Below are 26,658 nucleotides of genomic sequence, written 5' to 3' on the forward strand. Positions count from 1 at the left end.
AGTCTGTCCCTGTCTTATCTACGACTCAGAGGCGAGCAGGGCTGCCCTGGGGGCTCCGAAAGATGCCCAGCGTCCTGATCCTAGGTGTCCTTCTTTCCTTTTGAAAGTATGTTGTAGAAGTTGAAAGAGAAAGGAAAAACTCCCTGCTAAAAAAATCCACTTAACCTAGATGGTTTTCAGTTAAAGCATTATAAACAGAGAGGAACCATTCCATACACTCAAAATGTTTTTCAACACCCAACTGCTAATTAGGATCCCAAATGACTGTGAAATTATACTAGAGAGTCAGACTAATGCCCCTGAAAATCCTGGCTTGAGTGGCAGTGAAGTCACACCTCCCATCCTCGCCTCAGACACCAGGCGTGAGTCACCTCTGCTACGCCAGCTCTTCCAATTAATGGTGCAGATTCTTCTCAGATGCTCGCCCCCAGGTGGCTGACGGGCTGGGGGTGTTATCTGGCTACATGTAATTTAGTGAGCCTGTCAGGATGATGAAGAGACACGGCCTGTCTTCTCCCCCTCCTCCGATCTGTCAATCCAGTGTCTTCTTCATAAAAGCGAGAGACTCCCAGCCAGTTGCCCATGGCCTTGATGTTAAGTCAGGATACCCAGAGGATCTGTTGGGAAACTCAACCCCACTGCTGGTGACTGGCCCACCCTCTGCTGATGCCACACTACCAGGGCCTTCTCACACAAAACGGTTTCTGCAAAGCTCCGTGCCTTCCACACGGAGAATAAACATCTGGAGTGTCCAAGGCTTGAATCTTTTGGACACGGACACTGATGTGGACGCACATGAATCACGTTCACTCCGCAGCTTTTGAACAGGAGGCTCTGGCAGAGTCCTTAATGGAATCAAACAAAAATATTACACTTGCTGGGAAATTCTTTCCTGTTGCTGATGGCAAGCTGTTTCTTTCAACTGCATTCAGCTTTGTCTCTTTGATCAAGAATGGAAACAAACCAGTCGGAGTTTGGCCAGAGGATTTCAGCAGCCTCTTGGAATCTCTAGATAAGTTCTCATTTGAAACAAGGGCTTTGGTTTGTGTAAGAAGCCTCCGCAGAGCCTTGTAAATATGTCTTTCTAACTTAGGGCACCGAGTTCCACTTGAAACTAAGTGCTGCTTTGTTAGAATTCAAAGATACCTTCTATGTATTTACTGTCAATCAGTGACACAGAACGAAGCCACGGTTTCAGAGGAAAGTCTGGGTCGAAATCCATTTTGTGGTGTAGAGATTTTTTTGGCGGGGGAGTGGTTTCAGTACCTAAACCAGTGCTTTCCAACCCTGGTTTGACATGTCCCCTCTATGTCCTCACTTATCTCAGCAAGGATCAGCAAAATTCTCAATAAACATAACTTCACTGAACAACTTTTGTTATAGCTTAATATTTTTATAGGAACTGTATGTTCCACAGAACAGGCCTGTCCAGCTACTTATAGGCATAGCTGCCTCCTGATTGGCCGTGAAGAACCATGGGGCTGGTGGTTGGATGCTTCTGCCTCTCATCAGAAATGACCTTGGACCAGCCACGTAATTTCTAAGCCTCAGTTTTCTCAACTATCAAGTACGAAGAATAATCCCTATCTGTCTACAGCAGTTTTATTAAAATTAAATGACTTTTCATATAAGTCACTGTGTAGCTACCAATCAATTCTTTCAAGGATTTATTACAAAATGATTGAATCAACCTACCTTGAAATCTCATCTATAAACGGGATGTTTGAGCTTGTGACAGACACTGAGAATGGTTTTCTACCTAAAACCAAGCACTTTACCATGTATAAGAACTATATTAAACATATTTTCTGCATATAACCTCATTTAGCCCACATGAAAACCTTAGAGGTACACGTTATTATCTGACTTTACAGATGCTTCAAGAGGCTTTATCCACTCCCTGTGATTCCCACCGCTCCTGAATCTGGCTTGGATTGGCTGTGGGAAAACTAAAAGCATCTTTTTTTTTTAAACATCTTTATTGGAGTATAATTGCTTTACAATGGTGTGTTAGTTTCTGCTTTATAACAAAGTGAATCCATTATACATATACATATGTCCCCATAGCTCTTCCCTCTTGCATCTCCCTCCCTCCCACCCTCCCTATCCCACCCCTTAGGTGGTCACAAAGCACCGAGCTGATCTCCCTGAGCTAAAAGCATCTTATTTATGCACAGCTCTGTCTCTTCTCAGCCTCTTCCCTACCACCCAGCCCTGTTCAGGAGAAAACCCCATTCCCTAGAATCAAAGTAACCTTCTGGAAAATTTCTAAACAAGAGACTAACACAGACCCTGACTGCAGCTCTCAGAACTGCTACCTGAGCCCACCACAAGCTGGAGGGATTTCCCACTGAGGAACAAGCCCACCTGCTGGACTGCAGCCAGGAACCCCTCTGTATGCACTGACCCTCTGCAGGGTTCTGCTCCCAGGTACTCACAGCCGGTGACTTGCCCATCTGCTGGAGGCCGTGCCACCTTACAGCTGCTCAATTCTGCGTGATCCATGAACATGGAATAAACAAAAGTGCAGAACAAAAATGCTTCTACTGTTTCTTTGGCCAACTTTTTAATAAGAGCTTAAACACCAGTTTGTAAGGGGCAGGGAGTTACGAAAAACAGAATGTCTGCTTTTAAAAATCCACCTTGAGCCATGTGAGAATAATCACTGATTAAGTTGAAAAAATCTCCTGCTAAGTTTAACAAGCAAGGCAAAAGATTTAAGTTTGTAAGGAGGAAGGAAACGCAACATTGAATCTGTCATTAAACTGTGGATCTGAATACTTGTGATTAAGATTAATCCTTGACCATTCAAAGCTCTTTAAACATACGCATACATTCACACACACACAGAGACTCCCGATAAAGCATGGCAAGAACTAGAATTCTGAAAAGTAAGACAGCAATGAGAAGCAAAGTCCAAAATAGCTACATTTCTCACAAATACATCTAATAAAAGTCACACTACTGAACAGAAAGGATGAATGAATAGAGAAGTACTTTCATCTAGAGAAGTGTCAGCTTATGATTAAGTAACCAAAAAAATACAGAATGGGGCTATATATGCCTTCATCCGTCTTGCACCCACCCATCTGCCCTCGAAGGAACCAACCAGGGACAAACTGAACGCAGCACATATCTACATGTGATTCCGTGCTTCACCGGGATGCACACCTAAGCCAGTAGATTCTTGTGCCATCTTGCTCACTGGTAACTGGTTTTGATAAAGGTTATTTGAAGATGTGACAGGAAATGTACTGAATCTTGTACAAAGGAGTGATCCAAAGTCCTGTTAGTTCTGACACTCTCCTGCCCATTATATGGCAGAATTGTATGGCAAAGAAAACCAAAGATGGATTTGGGTTTCTCAATATTCAGAACGCCCCTGGAAAACTGAGACAGTCAGACCCACAACCATCTGAGCCCCACAAACCCAGCTTCACAACCCCTGAAACTACATTTTTCTTTGGCCTCATTGTGTGCATGTCTGAACTTCACTGCTAATTTTTAGCACTCAGGTTTAATCATCAAAAATGCTGACTTACCAAAAACTAGAGAGAAACATCGCACACTGAATAATCTCAGGGATCTGAGGTGTGTTGAACTCTAAATACCAGGAGTATCTATTTGTTTGCATCTGCTGAGGCATGGGGAAACAGTATAATTTTTTCAGACTTTCTTTTACAAAATAACCTAACAGGTGCTTAGTCTGCAGGAAAAAAAGGATATGAATGAGATCTTCATCGTGACTATGGATCGCAGTGTGAAGTTGATCTTCTAAGTATATTAATTTCTTGCCAATGGCTTCACATTTTTCTCCAAGTTCTGCCGAAAGGACGTAAGATTCCTGGCCAGAGAAAAAGAAAAAAGATCACTCATAAACTATAGATTTTTTCAGGGCTGTGAACACATCTGTGATTTATCCAATGGTCCACAAGGGAAGACTCCCCTACAGAGCTGCACCAGCTCCTGCAAACCCCATTAGAATCATGCCAGAACCTTTGTCTTCCCTGGAGGTCATTCTTGAGAATGACAATTTCAGGTTATTACAGAATGATAAGCTGTGTCTACATAGCTCCACAGTTGACCTCTCTCATCCGGTCATTTCAAAGACCTATTTCCAGTACATCAACCCCTAAAGTGGATTTATCAAAGGGGAAGCCTGGGTCTTCAAGCTGCATCCATGGGCAAACTCACACTACAATAGGAATCCTAACCAAAGAGGGACTGGGCAAGTCACAAGAGCAACTGAGCTGACCTGTGAGAACAAAGAGATGTTCCTCTAGGGGTACAGGAATCTAATAGGGCACTGGACGTTGTTTGCATGTTGGTCACAGTCCCTGAAAGCTAGAATATTGAGGAGACTTTAAATGCCAAGAGGTGTGTATTTTATGTACAGCTGCTGCCACTGCCAGCATAGGTATTGATTTTCCCTCTCCCTCACCAGAGCGTAAGCCCCGTCAAAGCAGGGACAATGAATGTCAAGCCCCGTAAGAGCCCAGACAATGATGTCTTGCTTGCTGCTGGGTCCAGAGCTCCTGGCACAGTGTCAGACACATGGTAGGCACATGGCATTCATTTGTTCCATGAATGAATAGCCAAGTCTGGGAGTTCCCTCCTTCTCAGATGTTTCCCCTTCATACTTGTATTCTACACATGAACCAGCAGAGAGCCCTCTTTATGTCACTTTCCTGTACAAAACCACCACATGGAGAACAGTATAGAGGTTCCTTTAAAAACTAAAAATAGAGTTACTGTATGATCCAGCAATCCCATTCCTGGACATATATCCGGAGAAAACTCTAATTTGAAAAGAAACACACACCCCAATGTTCATAGCAGCACTATTCACAATAGCCAAGACATGGAAGCAACCTAAATGTCCATCCACAGAGGAATGGATAAAGAAGATGTGGTACATACATACAATGGAATCTTACTCAGCCATAAAAAAGAACGAAATAATGCTCTTTGCAGCAGCATGGATGGACCTAGAGATGATCACACAAAGTGAAGTAAGTCAGATAGAGAAAGACAAATATCATATGATATCACTTATGTGTGGAATCTAAAGAAATGACACAAATGAACTTATTTACAAAACAGAAACAGACTCACAGACATAGAAAACAGACTTCTGGTTATCAAAGGGGAAAGGGAGGGGGAGATAAATTAGGAGTGTGGGATTAACATATACACACTACTATGTATAAAATAGATACACAACAAGGACCTACTGTATAGCACAGGGAAATATATTCAATGTCTTATAATAACCTATAATGGAAAAGAATCTGAAAAAGAATACATGTATGTGTATATATTATATATATATATATATATATATATCTGAATCACTTTGCTGTACACCTGAAACTAACACAACATTGTAAATTAACTATATTTCCATTTAGAAAAGCCACTGCAGAGCAGTGTCGGAACCCTGTCCTCCCACAACCTGGCACTAGGCCCATACTTCATTCGGTGCCCTCTGCTCTCTTATGTACCACCAAACCTGTGCCACCTGGAACTCATCCCACTGCCTTCCGTCACGTGAGTCTTCCTGCCTGTGCCCCCCCTCCATCCGTGCCTGAACCCCAGTGGTTCCTTCAAGGCCCCAAATAGTACTTCCACCAGCGCAGATTCTGACATGCGTTAGTTTCTCACAAGTGATTGTAAACTCCCCGTGGGCAGGGCCTCAGGGTAATGCCTGGCATCTAGAGGGCCATGGATTTTTAAAAGAAAAGAATAAACAATGTCAAGAAAATAAGGAAAGAAAAGAGAGAATCTTAGAATAAAGGCAAAGGCAAAAAGCAGCACTATGCTTGGTGACATAAGCCAGACAGAGAAAGACAAATATTGTATGATGTCACTTATATGTGGAATCTAAAAAAAACTGAACTTGCAGAAACAGAGAGTAGAACGGTGGTTGCCAGGGCCTGGGGGTAGGGGAGTTGGAGAAAGGATGTTAAGAGTATGAACTTGCAGTTAGAAGATGAATAAATTCTGGAGATCTAATGCACAGCACAGTGATTATAGTCAACAATACTGAATTACATACTTAAAAAATGCTAAGAGACTAGATTTTTTTTAATTGGAGTATAATTGCTTTACAGTGTTGTTAGTTTCTGCCACACAGTGAAGTGAATCAGCCATACGCATACACATATCCCCTCCCTCTTGGACCTCCTTCCCCCTCACCATCCAACCCAACTAGGTCATCACAGAGCACCAAGCTGAGCTCCCTGTGCTATACAGCAGGTTCCTACTAGCTATCTATTTTCCACATGGTAGTGTATTTATGTCAAACCTAATGTTCTCACCACAAAAAAGAAATGATAAGTATGTGTCGTGACAGAGGTGTTAGCTAAAGCTACAGTGGTCATCAATTGCAATATATAAATGTATCAAATCCACACGATGTACACCTTAACTTACACAGTGTTATATGTCAGTTATATCTCAATAAAAATATAATAAATAAATAAGCAGCAAAAAGTGAGCTCAGAATTTAAAAGTAACCAAATGTAAAAGTAATATTTTCCCATCTAATGGTGAAAGTCTTAGAAGGCACACTAAAAAGAATTTTGCATAGGAAAAACAATTAAGATAGATATTCAGATTAAACTGCAGAGCTACTACAAAAACTACAATGAATGCCCAGCAAAAACAACAAAATCCCCAGGTGTGGTGATATTTAAAAAGTTCTTAGAGGCCATGAGTTATATAATATTATAATTGGAGTCCAAGAATAACCATTTAACCCAGATACGTGATTTAACATTCACTATATCAACTCCAGAATGCCCTAAAGTTTATATCCCAAATGGTCAACTACAGCAGAAGAAAACAGTGCTGATTGGAACTACCCATAACTACCGTAAATATTGAAGAAGTCTAATAAGCTACAAATAAATGTATGTACAAAAGAATTCTAGTGACAACAACATACGATTTTGCAGACAAATGGACACAATTACACAAGAAGGCATGTGAAGCACACATGAAGGTTTGTTCAGAACTGACCATAGCAGTGATCATGAGAAAACAGCAAATACATAAAAATCACATATACATATATATTTTACTGATCCTAAAAGTAGTAACATTATCATTCAAAAATGTAGAATTATGGAGTAGACAAATTACATGGAAGTTAAGACAATGGGCAATGAGTAACACCATAGTCACGCATGAACTAAATGAGACATGAAGAAAAAGAACATCTGGAGAAAAATGATTGACAGCAGTGAAAGCACGAGTCATACATGAAGGAAAAAAATACAGTGTTAATGGGAAAATATATATGACTGAGAATACACTTAAAAGAGACAAAAAAGCATAGAATCAGAACATGGAACCAAGGAATGTAAAACACTCTTCGATGGAATCAAATGATTCAATCCTTATCTTAAGGTTAAAACAAATAGAAATCAAAGCTGAATTAAATCCATTTAAAATATGTCTTTACATCTTCCCCCAAACACTTAATCCCTGCCTATTTTCCTTTTAAAATTATGTACAAATTGATAGTGATTGTATGAATTTGGGAAAGTAATTTAAGACCATGTAGCAAAACTTTAAACTGTTTATATTCTATGATCCAATATTCCCCTTTCTGGAATCTATCAAAAAGAAAATTTATATATTTAAATTTAAATAATTTTTATTAATCATTTTAAATAAATATAGAAAAATGTCTATCATATATGTTAAATAATAATTTATTATTATTTTAGTAATGCAAAAGTAATTGCATTGAGTACAAGGAAGAGGAAATAACATAAATGTCCAACAATAAAGGGGACAGTTAAAATAAGTCCTGGTATATTCAATTTGTATTTAGCCATTAAAACCATTTTAATATAAGAATATTTAATGATGAGGAAATACTCAAACAGGCAAAGCACTAAAATATTAACAATTATTTGAAGGGGCAGCATTATAGCACATTTTTCTTTTCTTTTCTATACTTTGTTGTATTTTCCACATCTCTGAAAAATAATAAAGAAAAAAGTTACTAAGAACACTAACTCAAGCCATAACGGAAAAGTATGGAAGAAATACAACTGAATATTTTTAAGAAACAATTTTAAAGATTAAAAAGCACAAGACGTAGAAAACAAACCTATGGTTACCAAAGGAGAAGGGGGGGATAAATTAGGAGCATGCAATTAACAGATACAAACTACTCTACATAAAACAGATAACCAACAAGGACCTACTATATAGCACAGGGAACTATGTTCAATATCTTATAATAACCTATAATGGAAAATGTTTTATATATAAGTGAATCATTTTGCTGTATACCTGAAACTAACACAACACTGTAAATCAACTATACCTCAATAAAAAAATAAAAAAGACCAAAAAGCACAAAGAGGCATAAGGAAACAAACTCAGTGAGATCGAGATTCTCTGACAGTCACAGAAGATCTGATTGGCATTCTCTCGTAGGGCTGTTCCTCCAAGTTACAGAATCTCCAAGTTCCTGCACAAACCACTACTGACAGATCCTGATCCTGTATTGAAAGGATACTGAATGTGACCTGGGTGAGTATTATTTGAGTGGTTTATGGCTTTACCATAATGCTCTCACAGGGAATCTTGGGAATGAAATTAGTTTAAGACCTAAACTGAGAAGTGACAGCTGATGAGAGGGCAGATTTACATATTTTATCAATCTGATGAAAAATTCTGCTCCATCCAAAGAAATCCCATCTGTCCACAGAGGGCAGGACTGGACCAGAGTCACGAGCATCAGGTGGACAAAGCTGTAGAGGTCCTGCCTGTGAACCCTGCCCTGGAAGGGCCGGGCAGAACTTCCTTGTCATTTCCATGCTGTGCCCAGGCATGGCAGTGTGTGTGCAGCCACAGCAGTATGGCCTTCAGAACTTTCCTCTCTGCTGTCAAGAGACAGTTTATGATGGCCATTCTGACTGGTGTGAGATGATATCTCATTGTAGTTTTGATCTGCATTTCTCTAATGATTAATGATGTTGAGAAACTAACACACCACTGTAAAGCAATTATACTCCAATAAAGATGTAAAAAAAAAAAAAGAAAAAAAAAGAGACAGTTTATTACTTCTCCCCCTTGAACCTGGCTGGGCCTTTAAGGATCCTCCGATGAAAAGAACACGGCAGAGGTGACATGCCTGACTTCCAAAGCTAGATCATAATAGGTGATATGTCTCTCAGATCACTTGCCCTGGAAGCCAGTCTCCATGTTGTGAGGAAGCCCAAGCCATCTGGAAGCATCTGGTTGAGAGCCCCAACTAAGGACCCAGCCAACAGCCACGTACGGGAGGAACTGAGCCTTCAGACAATTCCAGGTTCCACCTTCAAGTTATCCAGCGAACACCCAGACATTATGGGGCAGACAGCCCTCCCCACGGATTCATGCCTATAATAAATGTTTTTTTTAAGTCACTAAGTTGGGGGTGATTTGTTATGCAGCCATAGTAGCTAAGACAGCAGGATACATGGGTATACCCCACACAGGAGCCTGACTGGATAGACAGGACCTTTGCAAAACGCTAGCAGGAAGTACTCCCTCACCAGTCCCTAGACCAACCGGATCTTGAATTTCACTAAAGTGCTAATGCTCAGACTTGTCTCAGGGTGGGGAGCCGGCTGAGAACTGTGGCTCTGAGGCCGAGAAGTGCAAGAAAGAGATTTCAATGAGTGGCCACCACTGTTGGTCACTGGTCCCCAGATCCCTGGCTCCTGGTCGAATGTGCAGGCACAGATTCTGAACACCATATTTGCTTACCATGTAACCAACGGGACCTTGCTTCCTTCTAGCTTTGGGGAAAATGACTCTATAGTGGACACAGCACAGCAAAATGCTTCCATCACAAGAGGCAGAAGGGTAAGACACGAGTGAATTCCCGTCTCGGGATCTCACACCCCCCTTGGGGGCACACTCACTGCCTGGGATGAAGGACAAAATTGCCACCCTATTTAAATGATGGCATCCTCCTGGGAACATGAGTGTGTGTGTGTGTGCTACAGTCACCCGGGATGGCAGGTCTCTTCAGGACTAAAGCACGTTACTCTAAAGCATAAAGCCTGTTACCACTGGTTTCTCTCTTGCTGGGAGAACACTTTTCTCAAGTGTGTCCTTTTAAGCCAGTGGGTTTCTGCAGAGAACCCCCTGGCAGGAAAGCAGGGAGCTTTACTGTTAATTCTACCCCAGTCTCTAATTTTATCCGTATTATTTGTCTAAGCCAGAGTGGAAAGTTAAATATAAAAAGGGAAATAGGAGCTATTGAAGGGCTTTTGTTTGCTTGTTTAACAGAAAGGAAACTTCTTTTCAAAAAACTTGTCCTTCAATAGATCTTCAGAAACAGCGGCATTTCTCTTTAAGCCAAAATAGTGACCTGTAAGTCAGGTGCACTGCTCTGGAGGCCCCAGCTTGGGATGTAACTGCAAGCAAGAATGTGGAGCCCCTCATTTTCGCTCCCACCTGTTTCCCAGGACATCAAATGCCAGCATTTACAAAGGGCCACCTCAGTCAGGGCTGCTAAGAATGTCACGAGCCCTCCCCTGAGCACCTTCACACCTAGAAGCAGAGAGAATTGGAGCTGGCGGGAGGCTAGGAACCTCAGCCCCATCTAGCTGAGTTCCTCTTTACACACACATTGAAGGCGTCTCCAAGAGTCCTGTGACTTGCTGAAGGTCACACAAGGAGACAGTGGTGGGTTGGGGTCCAAGATGCAGGTCTCCCCACATCTAGCCAGCTCTTTCCTCTGGATCTGACTTAGTGGGGGAAACACAGAAAGGGATCTGTGCTGGGCTGGCCCAGGGTGGGAGTGAGGGGGCTACAAAGTGATGACAGAAAGAAATCAGAGAAGCAGACGGCGCCTGAAGATGTCTCTTCTCCTCCCCCTTCCTCCCTCAGAACTCTGCAAAGTCTGCTCTGATTCCTGGAAGGCTCACCCTCACCCAGTTAGGTAGGTGGTCCCTCCACGACTTGGATACACATCACCTAGAACTGGCGATTATGGTAACCAGGACAACGTGGGATGCAGTGATGAGCGAGGGACCTTTGGTCCCCATGTCCATGAAACACAAGGCTGGAAGCAGAAGACAGCAGGGGAGTCACTTGGGAAGGACCGTGAGTTTCTTCTTTCTGAATAAGAATATGACAGCCTGGACTGCCCATCGCTCGCACTGCCTTGCTAGATTCCCAATGAACATTCTCTGAACCACATCCAGTAGCTCTTCACGCACAGGGCTCTTCTCAGCGTGAAATTGGTAACGTTTGCTTCCACTTTATTATTTAATTAAATGTGGCAAAAAAAAAAACCTACATCACTACATGACTGATACTCGAAAATTAAAATATCACCCACTACAAAGTCATTGGTATTCCTAGCTGAAATGGAGTTTTGTAGGATTTGCAATACTGAATGGACAAAGTACAGGTTGTTCGGCATTTCAAAGTGGCTTTGAAAACCCTCCAGTAATTTGTCCCATCAGGCAGTCTTTTCAGCCATTCAAATTATTATTTTTTCTTTCTATACATCCATTCCCTCGTTTAGCCCTAGGAGTAACTATTTTCCCCATGGGCCAGAATGAAAGAAGCAGTACCAGGAAAAAGGCCTCTTAATGAGCCTTTCTTCCCTCCTCTGCCTGGCTAATGCTCCCTCTCTCTTCGAAGCCCTGCAGGCAGCGCATCCTCCAGGCAGGCTTCTGGATCCCTGAATCTCCTATGACCTCAACTCTGGGCTAGGAGTGTTTCTCCAGCACCACGAACAGAACTTCTTCCACACGCATATACCTGCCTGTCTCCCCAGCTACACGGTAGCAGAATGGGGTCCTGCCATCCCTGGAGCTCCAGTGCCACCTGCCTAGTTCTCAAAAGATGCTCAGGACACATCTGTCAAAGCAAGGAATGGAGACTTCTTTTTCGCCAGGTCTCGAGGAAGCGATGCTGTTTCTCAGCCTGCCTTAGCCAAGGTCGTCTCTCACCAAGTGTGAAGAGCCAGGCAGAGACACTAAGACCTCTCTGAAAGAACCTCTCTTCCTTTCTCTGGATGCAGCCAAGAGCAGTCTTGCCTGGGATAATTCCTTGCCTCTAGGGCAGCTGGCAGGTCCCGTGGGCCTGCCCCAGCCCTTCCACACAAACATGCCTTTTATTGGCCTCAGGAAGAGCCCTAAACCTTCCATACTGTCCCTCCACACATGTCTGATTTGGTAGCCCTAACTCGATCAGGCAATATTTCAAAGAGAATTTGCTTAACTCACCCCATGATCAAAACCCATAGACTTTTGAGTATTTGGGCAGAAATTTTCAGCTGTGTTGAATTAGACCTGATGTCAAATTTCTGTCCTGCTCACCAAACTCGGGAAGCGTGATTTAAAAGAGAAAATAGGATTTCCTTTGTTGGGCAGGATTTTCTCATTAAAATGACTTTCTAAAAACATTTATCTAGAAAAGTCTATACTCAGATCCAAAAATGCATTCAGTTGCTACCCTGAGCAGACGCCTGCACACACTGGTGAAAACCACAGTCACAGACCCTGGGGCCGGGCTCAGCAAGGAGTTTTTTACTTAGTGATTTTCCCATAAACAAGACTATGCCCTTGCCTATGAAATTTGCAAAATATCAACATTGAAAGTTTTAAAACTGGAGAACATATTGAAACTCCCTACCAAGGGTAGGGAATATATTATATTATAATAATATTTGTTTTGATAAGAATGAGTATCTGATGAAAACATCTCACCTAGCTACATCCAGAGTGATAAGGAAATTAGATATATATAATTTTTTTCCCAAATAGAAAATGTATTTGGAATAGAAACTGTTTGGGTTAAATTGTTAGTTAGGCAGGTACTGCTGTAGCTGCCAACTTTACTTATGAAAGGCTACCACACCTAACAAAGCAACACCTTCAGAAATGTTATTTGTCAGCGGTGATCTGCCACACATTTGAGCAGACTGGCTTCACCTTGGGTTAAGTCACTGGATCAAGAACATTGAAATAGCTGATGTTTTAAAATGCTGTCAAAAGTAGTTCCTGAGGGTGATGTCTGGAATGACATCAAGTAGTAGAACAAGAAAAGCCTGATAACTGAAGTAAGAAGTCTTGCTATGATTTAAAAATTAATCTGAGGAGGGCTTCCCTGGTGGCACAGTGGTTGAGAGTCCGCCTGCCAATGCAGGGGACACGGGTTCGTGCCCCAGTCCGGGAAGATCCCACATGCCGTGGAGCGGCTGGGCCTGTGAGCCATGGCTGTTGAGCCTGCACGTCCGGAGCCTGTGCTCCGCAATGAGAGAGGCCACAACAGTGAGAGGTCTGTGTACCGCAAAAAAAAAAAAAAAAAAAAAAATTAATCTGAGGAAATCAGCAAGTACCTTTCAGGTCTATATATCATGTGGGAAATGCATTGTGCTGGGTGCTGTGCTTAAGGAAACTGTCAGTACAGACGAATGGATAAACAAGATGTGGTACATACATACAATGGAGTATTACTCAGCCATGAAAAATAATGAAATAATGCCATTTGCAGCAACATGGATGGACCTAGAGACTGTCATACTAAGTAAAGTCAGATAGAGAAAGACAAATACCATGTGCTATCACTTATATGTGGAATCTAAAAAATTGATACAAATGAACTTATTTACAAAACAGAAACAGACTCACAGACATAGAGAAAAAACTTATAGTTATCAAAGGGGAAGGAGGGGAGGACGGATAAATTAAGAGTTTGGGATTAACATATATACACTACAATATGCAAAACAGATAAACAACAAGGACCTACTGTATAGCACAGGGAACTCTACTCAATATCTTATAATAACCTGTAATGGAAAAGAATCTGAAAAAAATATATATATATAACTGAATCACTGTGCTGTACACCTGAAACATTGTAAATCACCTATTCTTCAATTTAAAAAAAAGAAAAAAAGAACTTGTCAATAGTCCCCATGCTTGCCAGGACCTGTGGTGTAAGGGAAGGTCCCTGCCTTGGACATTCCACTCTGTGTCCAACTACCCTACTCAGATCCCTATTTTCCTTGGTCATGTAGTAAGGAATCAGCAATAGTTGCCTATCCATAAAAATGTCTCATTCCTGCAATGAAATTCACAGGCTACATCATCAAGAAAGGACAGGTGACAGAGCAGTCTGTATTTACAGATTGCTGAGCCACAGAAATACTTAAGCTTAAAAATCACATACATCCTTACACACCAAAGATGCGACTTGAGCCTCATGATGTTTGTTCTGTTGTTAAGGTTCATTCCCTCTCCTATAGCTTGAGGTAAACCAGATGTGATTACCACCATCTGTGAGCTTAGCTGATGCATTAAAGCATTTCCTTAGTTCGGTATTAAAATCACAGCCTTAAATATGTTTCTCTGGGCTGTTTTCCAAAATATTTGCTTGGCAAATACATTCCAGAAATGTTATATGGTTTTCCCTTTTTTTAATTGCCCACATAAAGAATATTTACCTCAAACTCCTGTCCAGTACCACAAAGAATATCTTTCACATCTATTTGAAATAGCTTTTGTAAGTATGCGTGTTTTCACATAAATGCTGAGTTCTGCAGCCATTATGTAATGCCAATAAGTGAGAGACACACATTAAGACACTAACGGTACATCATTACTACTCTATATAATACAAGTATTCATCCAACTATTCAAATTATATGGTTACACCCTCAGTAAGTGGGTTTTTTTTTTAAAGGCATCCAGATGTCGTCAGTGGTAAGGAAAGCATCTGAAATATTTAGATGTCTTTAGATCAGAACGAGCAATGAATTGTCTTCAAGTATCTGCACGCTTATTACAAAGAAAAGTTCTAAATAGAAGCATTAACAGAACCAAGGATATGGATGAAAGAAGAAATGGCCTGATAATTCATGTCTGCTCATTGGCCTGTGGTTTCTAGTTCACATGAAGGGCAAGCTTCAGAAAGCTGTATTTCCTATTCCATGATCATGTGAGAGAATTTGGTCTGCTTCCGTTTTACACCAATGTTGTGTAAGGCCAAACTCTATTAGAATCTTCGGAGGAAAAAATCTATTTGTAAATGAGATTCATAGCATCAGCAAATACCTAAATAGTCTCTATTTAACACAAGGGTTCAGATTCTGGGGATAGTGACATCAAACACTAAGACCTTTTTGTATGAGAAAATGAAGACAGAACACCTTTGGGGGCATTGCATTTCAGGGATGTGCCCTGCCAACTGCCTGTTGCTCAGAAATACTGAACTACAAGAAGGACAGAATCAAATACCAACTTTCATCTGTGTTCATCTTAAATTTTTTTTGAATTTCTAAATGTTTTTTGTGACCTATGCAACTATGAGATGACTAGAATTACTGCTTTTAACAGAGTGTTAGTTCACTTTCCAGAAATGTGAAAGCCTGGATTAAAAATCTTTCAGCTACTCAAAGGAAAATACTGCATATTTGTTAGACCAGCCGCCTGTGCTCTAAGTGCCATAACTCAATCCTCACCAGCCAGCCAGTGACCAGCCTCTATCCACCCCTCAGTGTTCATCAATGAGTGACAAGGAATTTCCAAGGTGAAGGAGGCTCCGAGGGCCCCGAGGCTGTTTTCCTCAGAAGCACAGAACTATTTTTAATTAGTGGAAGAATTGCCACAGTTAGGCCCTGGAGCAAAGAAAGTGGTTTTGTAATTTTCCAAAAGCAGGGAAAGCAGCAGATCCAAGGCGTCCATTTAGTCTCCTTGGGCAGGAGGCTGGAAGCTAACATTAATTAACTGAGAGAACCGGCATGAACCAGTTAACTGAAGGCCCAGAAGCCTCTTCTTCCCACCTGCCAGGTGTCCTGGGCTCTGCTCCCCACCCCTCAAAGGCAGGGGCCAAGGCCAGGGCCAGGGCCAGGACGTAGCCTGTGAGCCTGCCAACTTCTGATCCTATTGGTGGAGCTGTTTCTAAACCTACTGATGCCAGCTGCACTTAAATTAATTACATAATTAAAATAAATACTATGTAAAGCAATGAAATGTTAGTGGGAAAAGAAGGGGAGTTCTTGTCTCTATAAACCAAGTTGAAAACCTTGGGAAAACTCAACAATATTTAAGAGAGGGAGAGAGAGGGGGAAACTGAGGACTGTTTTGCAAGTGCTCTTGAAATTTCCAGTCCTCTTTAAAGAAATGCAAACTGGTAGTTGTAGATGATGCATTATTGGTGAGGGTTCTGCAAGAATGGCCATGGGAAAAGCCAGTCAGGAAGACCTATACAAACAAAAAGCCTTGGTCTTATAGCAAACTTAAAAAAAAAAAGTTTAAAATGCACATAATTTTTTATGATTCTCTGGCTTTTTAATCAATCAACCAATTACCAATCCTGATGGCAGCCTGATTGCTTCTACTTCTCTACTCTTGGGCTAAGGAGGATGGGTTTGCAACACGAAATACTAAATTGTAGAGAAGGTGGAATTTCTCTTCACACCCAAGCTTTTTGCTTTCTCCCCAAAGGTCTTAGACAAAAAGAGTAAAAGCAGCTGATGAGCGAGTGAGCAGTCCTACCCACCCCCGGGGGTTGTCTCATAAGTTCCAAGGTGTAAGAACTATCGAGACGTGTAGTTCAGGACCTGCTCTTCCAACCCCGCTTCGCTGGTGAGGCTGCTGCCCCTCTGAGAGCTCAAGGGAGCCGGGAAGTGAGGTCTGCATCTGTCAGGACCAAAGAAGAAGCCCTTTGACCACTTCAGATGTTTCTAGAATTAGAAACCAGTTTCAGATGGTGAGGACACACGTCTTCACCACAGATCCACTTTTCCAGCTTTCTTTTCTTGTGAAATGGAGTAAAAAGGAATCGGGAGACATCAACAATCATTTCTGGAGACCCATGTAATAAATAAAACTGGAAATCAACTAGACTTCCATAAAAAAATAAAAATTAAAAAAATAAAGCTACCCTGTGTCTTATTGCTAATTCCGTTCACTGCAGACATCTTAACCCTGACTACTCAAACCCTGCATGAGATGGCTCAAGGCTGCTGGACCATTTTTTGGCCTCTTTGAGCCTCTTTGGTGGCAGCTACTGGCTGGGAAAGGAAGCAGCTGGAGGCTGGGAGGGTGACGCTGTCCGGGGGAACTCTGCGGGAGGGGAGCCCACTCTGTAGTAAAAACAGAAAGCACCCCAGCAGCGCAGGCTGCAGACAGGAAAGAGACAATTACACAGGTATAATGGCCAGTACAGCGAGTACAAAAGAGCAACTTCAGAGCAGAGGAAGCTAGCTCACTGATTTACCCAGCTCCTGTCTGGCCCCCATGCAATTTCTGTAATGTCTACAAAGCAGAGCCAACGGCACCTGATTGTTTCCAGGGTCCTAGAAAAGGCTTGCAGGAGAGCTGTAATGAAACTGAAAAAGAAGAGGGCTCTCACCATTGAGGAAGCGCAAGAGAAAATGGGCCCTTCACCCTGTGGCTGACTTCCTCGGTAACAAAGCTCACAGCAAATTACTATGCCTTAATGGGCCCAGCTGTAAAATGGGGAAAATGGTGCTGAGAAGCCCGGTGGGACCCTAAACACAGCAAAATCTTTAATTAATGACAAAGCACTTGTTATAACCAGTGCAATCAAAATGCACGCACCCACGTGGGGCAGATAAGCACAGGGAAGGCTTTGAAAATCCATCTCCCTGTGGACCTTCATAAGAAGTCAGCAATTTTTCATGGAAGATTTGGGTTAAAAAGAAATTGACTGCCTTCAGGGCATCATGCTTCAGTAGAGAAACCCGGGCAGGGTGGCCAGACCCAGCAGGGAGTTCCACAGCCAAACCAACTCACAGCTGCAAAGCAAACAGACATTGTGGCCACAGGATAAATACACAAGGACCCAGCCTTCAATGACTCCCTAGAAACCGGGGCAGGAAAACAAAAACACCTTCCGAATGAGACCCTTGGTTATAGTTTGTGCCTTCAGTAGCCTAAGATCCTCCACTCAAATACAAACAAGACTTTTCCTTTATTAAGTCTTTCTTCTCTTGAATATCTTCCACTGATTCATTGCTCAGTTCTGCTTCTTAATAAAGGAAGCAAGGTATATTATTTTTAAAAGGTCTTAGGAGATTCTTGTGACTGCTGGAAAGAGTGATAAATACACACACATACAAAACATTATTTAAGCCTCTACTATGTATGTATCACTCACTTTTTTTTCAAATTGGGATATAGTTGCTTTACAATGTTGTGTTAATTTCTGCTGTACAATGAAATGAATCAGCTGTACTAATACATATATCCCCTCCCTCTTGGACCTCCCTCCCTCCCACCCCACACCCACCATCTAGGTCATCACAGAGCACCGAGCTGAGCTCCCCAAGCTATACAGCAGGTTCCCACTAGCTGTCTGTTTTACACATGGTAGTGTGTTTATGTCAATCTCAATCTCCCAGTTCGTCCCACCATCCCCTTCCCCGCTGTGTCCACATGTCCATTCTCAACGTCCACGTCTCTATTCCTGCCCTGCCAATAGGCTCATCTGTACCATGTTTCTAGATTCTACATATATGCGTTAATATCACTTTAGATGCTATTCTATTTAAATCTTCCCAGTAACCTCATGAGATAGTTTTCATTATCCTCATTTTTTTGTTTTGTTTGGTTTTTTTAGCAGATAAAGGAATGCGGCTTGTATACAGCCCGGCAGCCTCAGCTCTGCTCATTCTGCTGTACCGTCTTCCTATAGCCCTAAGACAAGTGCAACCAATTCAAACATCTGTAGCCTCACTTCTAAATAGGGAGATGTTATTTTTTTTAATTACAGTCACTTCTGTAACATTACATGCAGTAGAGTTTTGGGTGTAAAGTTATAGATTTAGACATACGCACACAGTTATGCAGCCATTACCACAATCAAGACACAGAAGAGTGCTGTCACATACAGCCCCCCACCCCAGTTCCTTCCTGTTGCCCTTTGTGATGGGTCCCTTCCCCCAATCCCAATTCCTGGCAACAACAGATCTGTTTTCTGTTTCCACAATTTTGCCCTTTCCAGAAAATACCTACCATCTTAACATTCCCGCCACTCCCGAGTTCAAAAGATGCCCGCCTCCCTCTGTGAATATAAACCCAGAAAAGCAATGCAGGGACAGCACATGGGACGGAAAAGACACAGGATGGGAGATGGCACTGAGCTAGCAGGGGGTTTCAAGGCCCCTCGTCTCTCTCCCACCCCCAAAAACGACAGAACATCCTCAGCGCTTCAGCTGGTGGGGCAGAGCTGGGGGCTCAGTCCTGGAGCTTGAAGAGGCAGCCACTGTGCCCTTCTGCTGTCTCAGTCACCGCCCGCACCTCCTCCCCACGGAAACTTGGAGAATCATTCTGTGATAAAGCTCTGCTCCATTCATCCTTGACTCTGATTTTCCTACTTTTAAGCAAACAAGCTGTTTTCCTATAGCCAGATTGTCAGGTGCTTACGATCTTATAGAGGTGGAATAAGACTCCTATACGTAGGAGAGTCATCCCCCAGAGAGCCTGGAGGGACACATGGGCACAGCAAAGAGGGAAGGAGGGAAGGAAGGAAGAAAGGAAGGAAGGGAGGGAGGGAAAGAAACAAGGAAGGAAGGAGGGAGGGAAGGAGGGAGGGAAAGAAAGAAGGCAGGAAGGAAGGAAGGAAAGAAGGAAGAAGGAGGGAGGCAGGGAAGAAGGAAGGAAGGAAGAAGGAAGAGGAGGGAGGGAGGGAGAGAGAGAGGGAGGGAGGGAGAGAGAGAGGGAGGGAGGGAGGGAGGGAGGAGACTCCCCCTACAAGGTCAGATCTTCTGAAGCAGGCATGACCTCCAGAGGTGTTCACTGTCCCAGCAAACCCCACCATGTACCTGGCTTGGCTCCTGTCCTGGCACTGAGCTCCCAGGAAGCCCCTTTGGAGAGCCAGCCCTACCTTCAAAGACTCAGCCCCAGGGCCTGCAGTTTCTTCCACCCAGGGCTCCCTTCCCCTCACTCAGGCAGTGTGTCCCTCACACCAGAATATTCTTTGAAGCTGGACAACTGAAACTGGCCACAAGTTTTCAACAACTGTAAGCATGAGCTCGGGCAACCAGGCTTTGTGGAGGATTCCACCTGCGGGGCCTCAGCTAACAAAGGAGTTGAGATCATTGACAGCTCAGTGTAGAGCCTAATTTTATGAGGCCAGCAGGATTCCAGAGAGTGACAACAGCCTGCTTTCTCATCAGGTTGTTCAATTCAAGTATATGATCAAGTATCAATTTTCCCAGCGGTCCAGAAGACGGTGACGGTAGGCACACATGGTCAGCGAGTGTGTGCTCTGTAAAGACCATGGTCCGGCAGACAGGACGGTGGGGAGGCACCCAAATGGGGTGCGTTCCCTGGTGAGTCATGGCAGCGACCCAGGGAGGGGGCACAACTAATGGCAAACGTGAGATGTGAACGTGAAATGACACGTTCCTCCAGTTTCACCAAGGTTTTACTTTCTTTTAATATTCAGAACACCCGGGAATCTGGCCAGAAAAGTGCTCTAAAGCCTCCTGTCATAGCACTAAAACTGGAAAAAAATTCCTGGAGCCCTTTTGTTGAAAGACTCTTATTAGGGTTAGAGGGGAAAGTGTGAGAGGGGAGGGGAGAGAGATGAACCAGGGAGAGGAGGGGTGGGGAACTCTTCTCTGTTGATCTAGGTCAGCCTTGGGGTAAAATGTTGAATAAATCTACACTTTAATTTTTAATGCATATATCACAGACCAAGTATTAGGTTGTTTTAAATGACAAGAGCAAACTCTAACATTCATTATGACCTTGCTTTGGCAAAAACAGTTACTGGAATATATACATATATGTGTTTGATTCTAATGAATCAATATTGTAAGATATGGATTCTAAATACAAAATGAAATATCATATATGACATATATAATATGTAGTACATACGGTAGCTATATCTTATATATGACATATATAGTGTGGGCTATATATGTAGTAATTATATATTAGATTGTATATTCTAACGATAGCCATGAAATTAGAAAATAGAACTAATTCTTTCCATTCTCCTATATTTTAAACAACTTCTATAAAAATTCGACATCATTTTGTAATCATATTCAGGAGTTGTTAAATCTTTAAAGAGTCTGGGTGGTTCAGTGGGAAGCCTGCCCAGTATTTACTGCTCTCACTTGAAGTGTGGTCCCAAATCATCCCTCAGAGTAAGGCCCCTATTGAGGCTATGCGGATGGACAAACCTCTTTCTGTTCACTGCCAGCACAGTGAGGAGAAGGGGTCAGGTGCACCTTCCACTCTTCAAATGCTTGCAAAGGGGTCTTCCTCTCATCTTCAGAGTGGGGCCTCGGGGGGATGGCCAGAGCTGTTGTACAAGCACCTCCCCCTAAGTCATCCATCTGTCTCTCATCTGCCAACAGGCTGCCCCTGGCCTCCTGGAGCTGCAGGCTCTGGATAAGCAACCGACAAGCTTCCAAGTCAGCTTCCCACACTTTTCCAAGCAGTGGACACTTGCAGCTAAGGCAGAGAAGAAACAAAGGCATAACAATTAATTAAGTGATGTTTCATCATACCACACCAATAACTTGTCTTCCTGGCTAAAAGTTAGAGTTAACAAGTTAAGTTTACATAGTGATGGATTATTTCAACCAGAAGATTCAGAGGGGCCAAATCTGTTTACCATGAAATAAGTATAGTCCTTCTTAGCTACTTGGTCTGTAAGGCTATCCAAGATCCTAAATATTTTTTCAGACTCAGTGGCCCAATACAACACCCCCACTCATGTCTGTGCTCTAGTTCTGCTGCCTTAATCTGAGTCCCCAGACCTGCCCAACTCCCCCAGGGTAAGTACTTTTTCATGTGCTATTTCATCTGTCTAGATTGTCCCTCCCCCACCATTTTCCCTTACTAAACCACACTCACCCAGGTAACACAAATGAGTGAAGCAGTGCAGGGGTAATATAAACCATAACAACTGATATTCAGCCTCAGTGGCAGAAAACAATAGAGAGAAGTGAACTCTTGCTAGTAGAAAGGACATATCCCTGCACAGAGAGCCCTTCCTCAGCTCAGGGCAACTAAAGCTATGAGGAATGTAGACTCAATGTTCACAAAAAATTCTGACTTTCATGGAAAGCCAAAAACCTGAAATTTTAAATGAAAGTATGTATTTTTCATCCATTCATTCAGCTTCAGGCTGGATATTTTCTATACACCTATCTTCCATTTAATAATCCTTCCTTCTACTGTGTCTAATCTGCTATTCAATTTATCTCTGTGTTCTAAATTTTAGTTAATTTATTTTTCAGTTCTAGAATTTCTAATTGATTTTTAAAATATATTTCAGTTCTCTGCTGAAATTATCCATCATGTCCTCTATCTTCCTCAACATATGAATCATCATTATTTTAAAGGCTGTATCTATAAATGATGAATCCAGAAGTAAAAAAGAAAGAATGAGACAGAAGCAATATTAAAAGAGCTAGTGTTGAGAATTTTCAAATAATTGACAAGAGACATCAAACTACACATTCAGGTAGCGCTACAATCTCAAAGAAGGGAAAATCAAACTAAAACACACACCTAGGTTCATCTTAGTGAAACTGCTGGACAACAGAGACAGATCAAAACTCTTAAAAACAGCTAGTGGAAAAAGACATTCACTTTAAGGAAGTATATCGGTGACAGAAATGGTGGATGCCAGGAGGTAATAAAGCAACATCTTAAAAATCGTGGAAAAAAACCTAACAATCTATAAGTTACACAATTTTTTTTTTTTTTTTTTTTTTTTTTTTTTGCTGTACGCGGGCCTCTCACTGTTGTGGCCTCTCCCGTTGCGGAGCACAGGCTCCGGACGCACAGGCTCAGCGGCCATGGCTCACGGGCCCAGCCGCTCCGCGGCATATGGGATCCTCCCAGACTGGGGCACGAACCCGTATCCCCTGCATCGGCAGGCGGACTCTCAACCACTGCGCCACCAGGGAGGCCCTACACAATTATTTTTAATTTCCTTCAAAAATAAAAGTAAAAGAAAGATATCTTCAAATAAATAAAACTGAAAGAATTCCTTGGCAGTATATCCATAATAAAGGAAATGATCCCAGCTGGAAGCAAGGACATGCATAAAGGAATGAAAAACAATGGGAAGAGTAAATGTGTGGGTAAATTTAAGTGGCTGTTGATATAAAAAACAGTAATAATAATTTCTTTTGTGATCTAAAATATATGAAGAATTAAAATACATGATAGCCAGCACAAAGAGAAGGAGGGAGTGAAAGGAATTAAAATAGTTTCAATTCCTTGTGTTGTCCAGAAAGTAGTAAAGTGCTCATTTGTATTAAACTTTAAGAAGTCATGGATTCATATTGAACCCCTTATGGTAGTCATAAAACAGAGAAATTAAAAGAATGTATAACTAACAAGCTTGGGAGAAATGTTTTTAAATTAAAAAAATACTTAAGTATTGGTTTAGTGAAAGCAATAAAGAAGACAGGAATGAATGTGGTACAGATAGGGAAAATGGCAAAATAGAACTATTTATTCCCTAATATATTAGGAATTACATTAAATATAAATAGATAAATACTGTATTTAAAAGTCAAAGATTTTAGACTAGAATAAAAAATTCAAAATCTAATTACATGTTGCTTACAAGAGACATACATAAATATAAGGATACAAACAGGTTGCAGACAAAAGGATGGAAATATGCCATGAAAGCATTAGTGACAAAGTGTAGTGGGGAAAGGACAGTCTTCTAAACATATGCACTATGTCAGCTGGATATCACTATAGGAAAAAAAATCAAAGTCATGATTACTGGCTCATACCATGCAAACATCAATTTCAGGTGGATTGTAGATCAAAGTGTGAAAAATAAAGGAATAAAACTTCTAGAAAATAATTCAGGCATACCTTGCTTCATTTTATTGCACTTCACAAATAGTGAATTTTTTTTCTTTGCAGTTTGAAGGTTTGTGGCAACTCTGCATCAAGTAAGTCTATCAGCACCATTATTTTAACAGCATTTTCTTATTCCATGTCTCTGTGTCACATTTTAGTAATTCTTGCAATATTTCAAACCCTCCACCAGCAAAAAGAGTTTCAGCAAACTCACTGAAGTCTCAGATGATGGTTAGCATTTTTAGCAATAAAGTATTTTTAAATGAAGGTATGTATATGCATTGTTTTTTAGACATAATGCTATTGCACACTTAATAGACTACAGTATAGTGTAAACACTGAGAAACCAAAATATTCGTGTGACTTGCCTATTGCAATATTTGCTTTATTGCCATGGTCTGGAACCAAACCTGCAATATCTCTGAGGTATTCCTGTGTAGGATAATATCTTTATGAATTTATAGTAAACAAAGATCTCTCAAACAGGATATAAAAAGTACTAACTATAAAGAAAACAAATGATAAATTTGACTATTAATATGAAGAACTTATATTCATCAAAAAAAATCATTGAGAAAATGAAATGGTAAGCCACAAAGTGGGAGAAGTTATTTGTAATACGTATAACCAGCAAAGGACTGCTTCTGGAATATAAACAGGAATCCTACAGAACAATAAGAAAGAGACAGACAACCCAATTTTTTTAAAGGGCAAAGACTTGAACACACACTTCACAAAAGAGGGCATCTAAATGGCCAATAAATACCTTATGAAAAGATGCACCATGCCATCAACCATCAGGAAAATGCACATTAAACTACAGTGTGATGTATTGCACATCATCAAGATGGCTAAAATCTAAAAGCCTGACAATACCAAGTGTCAGAGAAGGTAAAGAATGATTAGTCCTCTCCTATAATGCTGATGGGACTATACATGAACACAGTGTCTTTGAAATCTCTTTGACAGATGTACTAATGTTGAAAATATGTCGATCACATGACCCAGCACCACGACTCCTAGGTTTATACTCATGAAACGCACATATTCTCATTGTTCGCAGTAGTCATGTTCTGTAGTCACCATGAGCACTGAATGAGCAGATACTGAACCACTGCTCTCAGGGGAAATGGAGGGTTAGCTTCCCGTGAGCCTTTGGTTACAACATTATCATTAACTGATCAATATATAACCTTGTTTTATGTGTGTTCCTGTTTAAAAACACCTTATTTAATATATATTGTTGATTCACTAACACTGGACTCATGGTCAGAGCACTGTAACTCCGGCCTGAACAAAGCTTACAAAACACATAGGTTCTCCATACGACACATCACAGCCTTCCTGCCCTCAGGAACACCAGACAGCACTTCAGCACTGTGCTGGGGAGGGGGCCATTTGAACAGCAAAATCACCAAGACAAAAGCACAAAGATGTGAAAAACGGCATTAAGTAGACAGCAAAAAGGGCACTTGTCTACAGTATGAAAACTGTAACGAGGAAACGGAGCACTGCCTTGTTCGACCTCAGCTGGGATCACGCACATCAGGTGACTCAAATTTTTGGCCACTCTGGGCACGTCCATGAATGACGGGGAAAGCTCCGCGGGTACTGATTTGGGAGTTACAAATAAATTTTAGTAAGTAGACAAACTCGCAAACACAAAATCCACAAATAATGAAGATCAACTGTATACATGTATGATTGGACAACATTATTTGTAACAGCCAAAACCTGGGAGGGAAAACATATGGCCATAAATAGAAGAGAGGATAAATTGTGGAATGTCCATTCATTGGAATTTTTGCAAAGAAGATGAACAAATTAGTACAATCTGCAACAATATGGCTGGATCTCAAAAACATAAGGTTAGACAAAAAGGCAAAGAGGAGGCACTATGATTCCATTTATTTTGTGTTTTTAAATATGCAAAACTAATTCATGGTGTTCGACATCAGGATAGTGGCTTCTCTGGGGAGAAGAGGGGTAGTGACAGGAAGAGGGGGCTGCTGGCGTAACCAGAAGTGCTTTGTTTTTCTGTGGTGGCAGTGATGAGTATGGTCATTTTGTGAAAACTCATCAAGCAGTGTATTCACAATGTATGCACTTTCTGATTGTGTTATATGCCAATCTAAAATTTAAAAAAGAGGGGAGGGCTTCCCTGGTGGCGCAGTGGTTGAGAGTTCGCCTGCCGATGCAGGGGACGCGGGTTCGTGCCCCGGTCCGGGAAGATCCCACATGCCGCGGAGCGGCTGGGTCCGTGAGCCATGGCTGCTGAGCCTGCGCATCCGGAGCCTGTGCTCCGCAATGGGAGAGGCCACAACAGTGAGAGGCCCGCATAACGCAAAAAAAAAAAAAAAAAAAAAAAAGAGGGGAATTCCCTGGAGGTCCAGTGGTTAGGGATCTGCACTTCCACTTAGGGGGCACGGGTTCAATCCCTGGTCAGGGAACTAAGATCCCACATGCTGCGCAGCACAGCCAAAAACAAACAAACAAAAAAACCCAACAACAATAACAGCAAAAAAACTCCTAAAGTAATAAAAAGAGAGAAAGAGAACACAGATATCTGAGCCATGTCCTGGAGCAAGAGAGCAGAAATGGGGTCTGGTACACATGAGAAGAGACCATCCTTATTAGAAAAACTGGACTCTATTGTCCAGTTTCCTAATGGTAGCCAATCTGATACGTGACAAGTGGCATCTTCTTTGAAGTTGTGTTTCTCCACCGCAGTCGCTTCACAGCCACTCAGATCTCCTCCTGTGAATTGTCTTTACCTATCCATTGCCAGTTTATTCCTGCC

General features: G+C 41.8%; 1 protein-coding gene across 2 annotated transcripts in view; it reads right to left on the minus strand.

Moving 5' to 3' along the window:
- DISC1 (DISC1 scaffold protein) overlaps positions 1-26,658 on the minus strand; it is a 368,262-nt gene that overhangs the window by 9,998 nt on the left and 331,606 nt on the right. The window contains exons 11-12 of one of the 2 annotated variants that reach the window (XM_082638730.1): positions 21,200-21,473; positions 3,353-3,844 (exon numbers count right to left, since the gene is read on the minus strand). In XM_082638730.1, coding sequence (XP_082494856.1) covers positions 3,539-3,844; positions 21,200-21,473 — 580 coding nt within the window. In that variant the 3' untranslated portion in view covers positions 3,353-3,538. Of the gene's footprint in view, positions 1-3,352; positions 3,845-21,199; positions 21,474-26,658 lie in introns of those variants that run through there. The other variant, XM_082638731.1, reaches the window with a different exon arrangement.

Source organism: Mesoplodon mirus (assembly GCF_964341445.2).
Source record: "Mesoplodon mirus genome assembly, chromosome: 2".
NCBI classification, from domain to species: domain Eukaryota; kingdom Metazoa; phylum Chordata; class Mammalia; order Artiodactyla; family Ziphiidae; genus Mesoplodon; species Mesoplodon mirus.